The 12,397-nt window shown below is 36.4% G+C and overlaps 1 protein-coding gene across 2 annotated transcripts in view; it reads left to right on the top strand.

Moving 5' to 3' along the window:
* The first annotated feature begins 6,312 nt into the window (after window positions 1-6,312).
* LAMA2 (laminin subunit alpha 2) overlaps window positions 6,313-12,397 on the top strand; it is a 622,418-nt gene continuing 616,333 nt past the window's right edge. For both annotated transcript variants that reach the window (XM_082475049.1, XM_082475048.1), the window contains exon 1: window positions 6,313-6,623. In XM_082475049.1, the coding sequence (XP_082331175.1) occupies window positions 6,497-6,623 (127 nt within the window). In that variant the 5' untranslated portion in view covers window positions 6,313-6,496. The remainder of the gene's footprint in view (window positions 6,624-12,397) is intronic.

Below are 12,397 nucleotides of genomic sequence, written 5' to 3'. Positions count from 1 at the left end.
AGCTTCTAAATGTGGGCATAATTTGTTATGAAGCAATAGATAATATAAGACTGGAAAGGTAAAATAGAAATATCAATAATTACAGTGGGAGATTTCAATATTTATCTCTTAGTAATTGATAGAACAAACAGCAAATGATTACGTATAAAAAAAACCACTATCAACCAGTTTGACCTAATTAACCTTTATAGAACTTGCCACCCCAGAACACCAGAATGCCATTGTTTTCAACTGAATATGGAACATTCATTAAGATAGACAATGTGCTAGAATTAAGAACAAGTCTCAATATATTTAAAAGTATTTAAATATAATCTCTGACCATAAGAGACTGAAACTAGAAATTAATGACAATAAAATATCTAGAAAGACCTCCAAAAATTGGACATTAACAACTGTCTTAATCCATTTCAGCTGCTATAACAAAATATCATAGACTGGGTACCTTATAAAGAACAGACATTTATTTCTCACAGTTTTGGAGACTGAGAAGTACAAGATCAAGGTGTCAGCACATTTGGTGTCTGGTGAGGACCTGCTTCCAGGTCTTTTTGTTGTGTCCTCAAATGGTGAAAGGGGGGCAAGGGAGCTCTCAAGTCTCTTTCATAAGGGTACTAATCCTATTCATGAGGCTCAATCCTCATGACCTGATCACATTCGAAGGGCCTCACCTCCTAATACAATAATATTAGGCATTAGAATTTCAACATATAAATCTTGGGGAGATAGAAACATTGAGACCATAGCAACAACACACTTCAAAATAACACATATGTCAAAGAAGAAATCACAAAAGAAATTTTAAAAAATATTTTGAATTAAAAAATTTTTAAATTCCAAATTTGTTATTTGTAGCTAAGGCTCTACTTAGAGAAAAATTCAGAGCTTTAGGAATCTTTTAATAAATATTAATATAAAGTTATAATAATGATATAAGTTATATAAGAAGAAAGGTCTATAATTAGTGATCTAAGTTTCCACCATAAGAAGCTAAAAAGAAGACTGAAGTAAACCTAAAATAAATAGAAGGAAGGAAAATTTAAAGATACAAGGGAAAATGAATGAAACAGAAAATTGACAAACAATAAAAAAAAAAAATCACTGAAACCAAAAGTTGATTCTTTGAAAGAATGAATAAAATTGACAAGCCTCTATGAAAAAAGGCTGATATAAAAAAAATAGAGGAGGGACTTCCCTGGTGGCTCAGTGGTTAAGAATCCGCCTGCCAATTCAGGGGACACAGGTTCGAGCCCTGGCCTGGGAAGATCCCACATGCCGCGGAGCAACTAAGCCCGTGTGCCACAACTACTGAGCCTGCGCTCTAGAGCCTGCAAGCCACAACTACCGAGCCCACATGCCACAACTACTAAAGGCCACCCGCCTAGAACCCATGCTCCGCAACAAGAGAAGCACCGCAATAAGAAGCCTATGCACCGCAACAAAGAGCAGCTCCCACTCGCCACAACTAGAGAAAGCCCACGTGCAGCAATGAAGACCCAATGCAGCCAAAAATAAATAAATAAATAATTAAATTTATTAAAAAAAAAAAATAGAGGAGGCGCAAATTACCAATATCGGGAAAAAGGTGTCATTTACTACAGATGCCATAGACATTAAAAAGATAATAAAGAAATATTAAGAATAATTTATGCCAATAAATTTGACAACTTAGCCAAATAGATACATTACTTAAAAGATACAAATTATCAAAACTGATTCAAGATAAAACAGAAAATTTGAATCATTCTATACCTACTTAAAACATAGAATTTGTAACAAAAAAATCTTCAAAAAAAAAGAAGTGTGGACTCAGATGGTTTCACTAGTATGTTCTATAAAACACTTAGGGAAGAAATTGTATAAATTCTACACAAACTGTTTCAGGAAGGACGATATTCCAACTAATTATATAAGGCCAGCATTACTCTGATACCAAAACCAGATATAAATATTACAAGAAAAATTACTATAGACTAATAACCCTCATGAACACAGACATAAAAATACTTATCAAATACTAGTAAATTGAAACCAGCAACATATAATAGGGATAATCTCTCATGACAAATTGGGGTTTATGCCAGGACTGTGAGTTTGATTAACATTGAACAATCAGTTACTGTAATTCACCAAACAGAGAAAAATATGTTTATTTAAATAGATGCAGAAAACCATTGCCCAAATTTAATACTCTTTTGTCACAAAAACTTTCAGTAGAAGAGTGGAATTTCCTTCAACTTCATAACAAGCACCTACTGAAAACCAATAACCATCACCATAATGGTGAATGAATGACTGCTTTCCCCTCTGATCAGAAATAAGGCAAAAAACATCCACTCTCAACACTTTATTCAACTTTTTACTGGAGGTCACATCCAGGGCAATATGGCAAGGAAAAAATATAAAAGACATACAGATTGAAAAGGAAGAAGGAAAATTGCTTTTATTTTGGAGATTCTGTACATGAGGTATTCTAAGGCATCTACATATAAGCTACTTGAAGTTATTTTAACAATTTTGCTGGATCCAATGTATATAACCAAAATCACTTGTATTACCATTAGTGTGAAAAATTAAATTTAAAAATACTGCTTATGATAGCATCCAAAAACATGAATATTTAGAGGTAAATTTTAGGAAGTATGTTGAAGACATAAATTGAAGACTAAAAAGCACTGCTTATAATACTGAAGATGTGAATAAATGGAAACATGCTATATTCATGGATTGGAAGGCACAGTATTGCTAAAATATCAATTTCCTCCCAAATTTAGCTATAGATTCCACCCAATTGCCATCAAACTCCCTACCACACTATATTTTGGGGATGGAAATTGACAAGCTGACTTTAATAATTGTATGGAAATGCAAAGGACCTAGAATAGACAAAAGAGTTTTGTTTGTAAAACAAAACTGTAGGATTTACATTACTTAACTTCGAGGTTTCTATAAAGCTACACTAATAAAGACTATGATATTGGCATAAACTATCATATATATATATTTGGATATATGAAAAGAGAGTCTAAAATTAGACCCACATTTGATCAATTGACTTCTAAAAAAAGGGCCAAGGTAATCAGATGGGAAAATAATAATTCTCTCAACAAACAGTACTAAAATGAATGGATATCTGCATTAAAAAAAAAAAAAAAAGCCCTTACCTAAGGCATTTACTTCATAGCAAACACTAATAAATCATAAACCCAAGACTATAAAATTTCTAGGGAAAAATAGAGAAAGCAAAGATTTCTGAAATGGGACACAAAAACTATTAAGCATAAATGAAAAGGCTTAATAAATGGAATTTACAATTAACTACTTCTGCTAAAGCAGTTGTAGCCTCACAAACTGGCCCCAGTACATGGAGGGCAAGAGGAGACGGAAGAGGCAAACCACTGAGGATTTGTAGGTGGCAGATTTAACAAGCAGATTTAACAAGCAAGGGAGGGTTGTCTTGTGCAGCTGCAAGGTGCATAGATCTCCATACCAGCCCGCTGGAATCTTAAAGTTTATATGGAGGCCTTAGCTGGCTTCAGCCACATATACCGTCCAGATGATCTCAACAACACATTACTGTTTCAAGGGTGTGTCCTAGAGGCACCTTCTAGTGGAGGGAAGGCAGGCAGCATTAATGCACTTTCCAAGGATAGGGAACAGGGAGAGGCGCCTCCAATTGCCCGGCTCAACTGGCTGTCACATCCTCCCGATGACCTCCTCCAACAGCAGTCGAGAAATTGAAAAGTCAAGCCACATACTGAGGACAATATGCACTACATTAAGTATATCTGACAAAAGACTTTTCTCCTGAATTTATATTTAAATCTTATCACTTAATAATAATATGGCAAATTAAACAATTAGAAAAATGAACAAAAGATCTGAATAGACATTTCACAAAAGAAAGTCATAGGAATGCCCAGTAAGCCCTGAAAACATTTTCAGCATTACCAGAGAAATGCACATGACAATGCCAGTGAGACACTAGTCACTAAAATTAAATAATTTTAATTATTGGTGTTGGCAAAAATGCAGATAATCTGGAACTCTCCTATACTACTGGAGGAATTTAAAATGATACAGCCATACTGTAAAACAGTTTCATAATTTCAATCATATACCTACCAAAACCCCCGATAATATCACTCTCAGGAATCGAGGAATATAAGCATATGTCCACACAAACACTGTATTCAAATATTCATAGCAGCTTTATATTTAATAGCTCAAAACTGGAACAATCCAAATGTACTTCAACAGGTAAATGTATAAACAAATTTTGATATACCCATACAATAGAATACTATTCAGCAATGAAAAGGAACACACTACTGACATAAAGCAACAACACAGCTATACCTCCAGAACACTGTCCTGAGTGAAAAAAACAGACACAAAAGATTATTATTTTATTATTCCATTTATATAAAATTTTTGAAGAGCTAAACTAATCTATAGTGACAGAAATCAGATCAGTGGTTGCCTGTTTCTAGGGATGCTGGTTGGGGAAATTATTGCAAAAGGGCAGAAAAGAAAACTTTGGGGGAATGATAGAAATAGGCTATATTAATTGAGTAGTTGTCAAATGGTTGTTTACATTTTTAAACATATCAAATGGATGCATTTATTTTGTGTAAACTGTACCTCAATTAGGTTTATTTGAAAAAAAATTATAGCTCTAGTAGTACTGGTTTTGTATCTTAATTTTGGTTAAATAATTTTGTATTTTTTTTCCCTGTGTTGAATCAAACAAGTAAAGTTGACAGCAGAGATCACAGTCTTATTCTCAAGGTGTGGGCCATTTTCCATTTTGCTTCTACAATAAAGAAAAATTGATTTTAAATTTTCCTAGTACTAATATTAATAAAACTCGGAAAGATGGGTAACATTGAGGGATATTCATTCACTTCAGTACCATTTGGCCAATGGGTCTCAATCAATCCTATTAGGAACAATACCTCCTTTACTTTAGTGAAAGGAAATCCATAGATAATATCACCTAACTTCAATATAATATTTAAAAAAATCAATGTAAAATCTTAAGTATAAAATAAAGGGGAAAAATTTATCTAGATAAAACAATATGTATTTCAATGTGTAAATGCTTGGGTAAAACTACCTTAGCAGGCAAAATGAAACAGAAGCGTGAACCTATTCCCAGAGTCACCATCAATGTGACAGGTGGGGTATTCATATTGTCCTGTAGTCAATACCATGAGCAGAACTGTTATCAGTTATGTGATTTTCTGAAATGGTTAAACAAATCTTGATAAAGTTAAAAAACACAGACATATTCTTTCCTCAATTTACATAATAGATGCATCCAGGAAAATAAAAACTGTGTGAAAAATTTTGCTTGAGTGCAAAACAGACTTAAATTGGGCTTCAAATATAATGCAAGGGTTTTTACCTACATGAATGTCCAGTGGCCCTTTCAGACCTGCATGGGGGACAATTTATGGTGTGGGACAACTAGCTCTCTGACCTCACTGTATACTGATGCCAGTAGTACCCCTAGTCGCTGAGTACACCAAAAGACATCCTGCAATTCTCATAAAACCCCAGTAAGGAGCTGTTCCAAACCTTATGAGAACCACAGACCATAAAAAAACAAACACACAAAGAAACAAAAAACTAGTAAGGAACTGTCATCTGAACATGGGGTGTTAGAAAAACTTGCAGACATTCTGTTGAGTTAAAGGGAAGGAATGGGGACTGGAAACATGAAATTTTGAGTCTGAAGGGAAACAAATGAAAAGACCCTTTATCCTCTTTAAATAAATGTTTCCTGACTGACCGGAAAACCTTAATTTTTACCTTTATATTGGTCATAAACACTGCAGTGGATGAAGGGGGCTTGTTTTATTTTGTCCTCCCTTTGCTGCCTTGCCAGCAGTCTACCAAGCAGTAAGTCTCCTGGCCTGATTGCAGCATCCCGAGGACCACCTTCTGCCTCCTGGTAACTTCGCAGTCAACGGGGCCTTTGGGTATTCTTACCACCAACGTGGATACCTGGATCCACAGTGCTCGCACGCAGCTTTGCCAGGCCTTTCTCAGGAGGTACATCTACTCGGCTTCGGTAAAGACCCCAGCTGTGCAGATTTCCCACAAGTAATGCCTTCCATGTGGAGGGATTTTGAAGATCACAAACTGCTCTCCTATCAATTACTTTCTTTAACTTAAAGGAAGTTCAGCTAACAGATCAAGCCAATCCCTTCTCAGAGGGAAGGACCGCCGTAGGAAAGGCCTTTTTCACGGAGGACCCTTTAAGGGCCTGGGCCGGGACGTCCGTGGGGCGAGGGCCCGGGAAGGGGGAGGGAGGGGGAGTGTCCTCTTTCTCCCCCCACCCTCCGGCGCCGGCCGAGCCGAGGCCGGCGGGGGCTGTCTCCTTCCCCTACCCAGCAGCTGCGGCTCATTCGGCTCACAAGCTCTGGCCAGGGGAGCGGGCGGCAGCGACTGCGGCTCCAGAGAAGTGGGTCTGCTCGGGGCCGCCGCAATGCCTGGAGCCGCCGGGGTCCTCCTGGTCCTGCTGCTCAGCGGAGGCCTCGGGGGCGGCCAGGCGCAGCGCCAGCAGCAGCGGCAGCAGCGGCAGCGGCGGCAGCCACCGGCGCATCAGCAAAGAGGTACAGTCGAGGCACGGGCTCCACATGACACCCTTTGCCGGGGCCCCCGGCCCCTCACAGGTCCCTTCTTCTCACAGTTGCAGGCGAGGGACCGCTTTCTTGCTTTGCCCTTGAGGAGTGCGCTCTGGGGCAAGAGCGGCTAAGCTTGATGCAAGTTCACTTTCAACTCCCTGAGTTCACCGTGTAGGGGGAACTGCCTACCTCCCCCAAAAGAACACGAAGCGCTTTTCATCTTTCATTCGTTTCTAAGCGGACTTGCTATCACTATACATCCTGCAAATTGATTTTTGAAATCTCTCCAAGAGGCAAACTTTTAACCAATTAAATGTTTTAAAAAAGTTTCTCCCAATTAGATTCCATGCCTACATAGAGAGCTTTCCCAATCTGTGGTTCGTCTTGGAACTTAAGCGAGGGCAGCTGATACATCTTTTTTTTAAGGACGTTGTTTCCAACTCTGAACGGGGTTTGTAAAGGCGTTAAGCATGTGGATTTTTTCTTTCATGGCAGTGTTGCTTCCAGCCTCACCTTTTCTTTACCCACATCCTATTTTAGGTATCCTATTTTATTATAGTGAAATGTCTCCGCTTGCTTAAATACAGATGAGACCTCTATATCATTTGTATTTTAATTAAGACCACTGTGACCAGATATACCCTTCACTGGGACTTCGGAAAACAGCTGCACTTAATGTAACTCGAATTATACTCCTCAGAGCGCCTTAATGTTAATATGCATATCATTTCTGAAACTCTTGGGAGACTTTGAAGAGTTACTTTATGATCATGAATTTTAAAAGAAGCACATGTGCAGCGTTTAAAAAAATAATTTATAATACAAAGTTTCAGAAATCTTTTCTGTAAGTTAGAAAACATGTATCAAATTTAAAAAATTAAGAAATATTTAAGGTTTGGTTTCAAATATCAAAATATTTACCCTAAGAGTACAAAATCTGGAGACTAGTGCTTTCGACAGTTTTGATGAGGCTGAATCTGCCAAAATTTTGAAATATACTTATCCCTCTTTTAGTTAACTGGAATAAAGCTATGTCTAACAGTTCTGATAGGTTTTCTGCTTGTAATCTAGCATGTCTAACATTACTATTTTATTTTAAAAGGAGTAAAAAAAGCACTCTAAGCTCCTTGCTATAATAATAACCTCTTGATTAAAATTCCTAGAATGAAAGTGATCTTATGTTCACTATAAACTTTTTTCCTTCTATTTTTGCTTTTCCTTCTTTGAGAAGTAAAATGGGGTCAATGTGTCTTAATTAATAGAATTTATGAGAGTGAGTTTGAGAATATCTTTGGCAGCTGGTTTTTAAAAATACTACTTTTAAGTATTAACTTTACTTAATTATGTGATGTTTTAACAGTACATAATACTTTAATACTGTTAGGCAGCTGGGAGTGAAGAGACCAAGATCACCAATCCCCTGTTCACTTGGAGTGGGCAGAAGCTCAAAGCATGCAGAGTAGGCATCGAGTGGGTTCCTGACCATTTTCCATAGTGTGCTCCCCATCCCCCTTTTCTCTTATTCTCTCTCCCTTCCCATCCCCCCTCCCCAGGTTTATTTGAGGTAAAATTAACTCCGATTTCTATGGTCCAGGCACAAGATGAAGTGAATTCAGAAGGGAGAATTTATACTGCCATTCTGTTGAGAGATACCTTGAACATTATACATAATAAGGAATTCTATGCAAAATAACTATAGCACAGAGTCTACTATACACTGCTATATTCTGCATTCTAACATCAATTATTGTGTATTTTATAGATTATTTGCAGTATGTTTAGAGACTGGATAAATGGTTAAAACCTGTTAATATTAAAAGTCTACATAAAATATATTTCATAATGCCTTAAATTTGTATAGTGCTTTATAATTTTAAAATGCCGTATATACGTGAGATTATTTCACCTCCAGCCATTATTTATTATTGTTGGACAAATTTAAAACCTGGGGCTTGGAGTAGCTGTCTCTTAAGTTCATGCAAATGATAATAACTTAATTTTTAACAACTAAGAGCACTTCTAGTATTGCTTTATGCTAAAGGGAACTTTATAAGGAACTTTATGCTAAAGTTCCCTTTTTATAGTACCAAAGTTTCTTTCCATTTAATTTTTGAGGCCATGTTTCCTTTTCAATGCCGTTCTGTTAAAGCAAGCTCTCAGTGAAGATCATTGAATACGAGTTTGATTGAAGAGGTGTTTTCTTGGCTGTCATCAATTTTCTCTTTTCAATTATACTAGCACTGACCTTCCTGACCAAGAATTAATTGTTTAGGATGAGTTCTGTTTTCCCTTATAGTATGGTGCCAGTTTACTAAGAATGTTGACACGAAGCAAAGTTTTTCAGATGTTGTAACTAAGTTAGAAACTTAATCAGAGTTTTAAAAAATTATTTTATTTGAAATCTTGTGTAGTTTCTAGAACACACTGAATTGTAGTGTGAATAACATTGACTCAGCAAGAAAGATATTCCAAGGAAATTCCTTAACTAAATTGAAGATTGACAAAATAGGAAAACGATGTAGTCAAAGTAGTTCTGTATTTCAGCAAGGCAGCAGAAAATATCTTTTCCTCACATCTGTGTAAATAATATGTGGAAATGGAAATATAATAGTAGGTAAATTGCCACTGATTGAAAACAGTTTTCAAAGACTATTGCATGGTGGATCACGGTCAATTCAGAAAGAAGTTTGTAGGGCTGTGATAGAGGTTTCCTTATGTTCATTTGTCTTGGTAATGGCTTGATGGAAAATAAAATTCAAGCATATGACAACTGCAGGTGGTCCAGAATTGATTCAGGTAGCTAAGCTGGTGAATATCAGATTCAGGAATCTATAAATGTCTCTATAGCCTGGTCCATGAATAGAACCTACATGGAGTTGGTTTTATTATTTGTCTCCAGATGTTAATTTCATTTTGCTCTCTTCTGGAAATTTGTTTTCTCCTTTATATGTACAGGAATGAGTACAAAGACAGGATGAGAAAGGCAGTCTGAATTGCAGCAAGTTCAATATGAACATATAGTGTGATATGGTGACAGAAAAATTAACTCACTTTTATAAAAAACTCAGAAGCAGGTAGGTTTGTTTGTTTAATATACATTTGGGTGCTTCATTGACAAACGGATGTAAATTCAGAGAAGGGAGAGTAGAATGGTTAGAAGTCTGAAAAGATTTTCAGAGGAGAATTAGCCCAAGTAAAGACTGTTAATTTGGAGAAAGAAAGACTTAGGAAATCATAAGATATGTCTTCGAATTTTTAGAAGGGTTGTTATTTGGAAGAGAGACTAAAATATTCTTTCTAAAGCCTGAACTTGGATCCATAGAAGAGTGTGACAAAGAGGAATGTTTGAGTTAAATAAAATGGGAGGAAACCTCTTCCCTCTCCTCTCCCTTCCCTATTGTGAGCTGTTCAGAAATAACTGGGTTGTGCTGGAGCACCCAGCTTCTGGAAATGTCCATGCAGTGATCAGATGTGCAGCTTGTCAGAGATGATTTAGGACTGAATGCCTCTACAGAGAGGAAGTTAAGACTCATCAAGTCTCCAGTCCTTTTTCAAGTCCAAGATTCTAGTATTACATTCTATTGTTTTCAGAATGCATACTTGTATTTGAACTTCTGAATTCTTAAAAAATGTCAAGAAAGTATTAAATGAATATAAATGTGTTTTTAAATGTCTTCTGGGATTTAAAATAAAAACATGTTTGAGACGATCCTCACTCATTTTTGGCAAGAATACTTAAAAATTTAATATGGAACTTCCATATCACCATAAATTGCACAGTTCTAAAACATCCCGTGCTATAAAATGTGAGAACACTTTATAAATTACCAGAGAACTTTTCAGGGGATTTATTGTGGCAGTAAAGCTGGAATTGATTTTTTGTTGTTGTTGTTGATATTTTCTTTTGCTACACGTGTAACTTGTTGGCTTGTTCACTACATACTGGCCTACTAGTTTGGTAAAATGATTAATAATAGATAAATGTATGGCTAAGAATAAGAACATATTCAACATCGACTATTATATTGTGGATGTGTTAGAATTTTTTTAAATGACATACATTATATATTATATTTCAAAAATCTGATATATCAATGTATGCAAATTGCTGATATATCTTATTCCTAAAATATTTTTCTTCTAAGATTCCATGCAGAGTGATGAACTGAATCTGTATCAAGAGTTGCTAGGGATTATGAAAGAACTGTGCCTGCTCTGCCGATTCTTTCTTAGTACACTTCAGTTACTGTAGCTCCTGAGAGATGGGATAACTGTCACCTCACTATAATAACTACACTCTTCACCTTCTTCAGATATAATTATTTAACAGCTCAAATAGGTATCCCAAGAGTTCTACCCAGATATGACTGCTGTAAGAAAAACATGAATTTGTTTTTTTATGGGACGGATTTATTTAAATAAGAAGAATTTCTGAAGTAGTATTTGGAATTTTGACACCTTACAATTATATTGTAATAGCTACTACTCAAAAAAGTTTACTTTTTGGTAGATTTCACATCCCAGTATTTTCTCCGTTCCCATTTATCTAAAGCAGATCATTGCCACTATTTTTCTATTCATACATTTAGTAAATACTGCTGATTCATTGACAGTGACTAATGTGCTAGACTTTTCAATGTGGACCTCTGAGACTGAATCATTGTTCTTTCTTTTAATCCAAATATATTTAGCAGTGAAATATAAAAAGAAATTCCCTTAAACTTTATATGAGGTCTCATATCTTCTTTCACAATCTGCTTTAGAATTATGGAACTACAATTGTGGGCAACAATGGAAGAGGAGGAATAGAGGTCTAGTGGGGTCCAGAATAGGGAAAACTAACTTCAACCTAGCCTATGCATAACAAGATTTGTGGGGTGGCTAGCTGTCTAAGTTGTAGAGTCCAGAGGATGTATCAATTGCACTCTTGAGTCCAGTCAGCATTAGCTATCCAGTAGGATTCTGTCATGTAGGTGGAACATGTCTGGAAGAGTTTCCAAGAGGATAATTAAAAAAAAAAAAGGTGACTCCAGGTCATCTGTCTAGTTTTCAGTAGGTCCTTATTTAGCACCTGGAGACCCAGTGGAAAAGATCAGGAAGAAAATGTTGTTAATGGCCAAATTGTTTAGTTTCTAATCTAGAAGATTGGGGTTTAGGATTTGTGTAGAGTCACAACTTTGAAATGGGTAGCTAAGCGGGAACTAAGGCAGAAGCCTAGTTGCAGTGAATGAGAAAACAAGGTAGAGGTTAGAGAAAGATGGCATCAGATTGGCACATGGTTCTCAAGACTCATGCCAGGCTCAGTGTATACCAGGCAGACAGAAAGAAGACAGATTCTGGCCTGTACCCATTGGTAAGACTGAGTTCAAAGGTCAGAATTTGAGCAGGAAATTGGTGGGGTTGGGCCTATGTGTATTCATTCATTGGTTAATGAATGAATATGTTCAATGAGTAAAAGAGAGCCAAAAACAAAACAAAACAAAAACACACATGTATCCCTCTTATGGAGTTTATATTCTAGTTGAGGAGACAGAAATATGAATATATAATGAATAAGTAATATAATGAATACCTATATTGTGTAGAATGTAGAGGGTGATGGATTCTGGACAAATACAGCAGGGTAAGAGGAGTCAGGAGTTCTAGGAGTGAAGGATGGTTGCTATTTTTAAATAGTGATAAAGGTTGACCTCATTGAGAAGGTCACACTTGAGCAAACACTTGAAACTGATGTGGGAGTGATTCATACAGATATCAGCTTG

The sequence above is a fragment of the Balaenoptera physalus genome (genome assembly GCF_965194825.1).
Source record: "Balaenoptera physalus genome assembly, chromosome: 9".
In the NCBI taxonomy this organism is placed as follows: Eukaryota; Metazoa; Chordata; class Mammalia; order Artiodactyla; family Balaenopteridae; genus Balaenoptera; species Balaenoptera physalus.
Note: the sequence above shows the minus strand (reverse complement) of the source record. Positions and strands in the feature narration are given on the sequence as shown.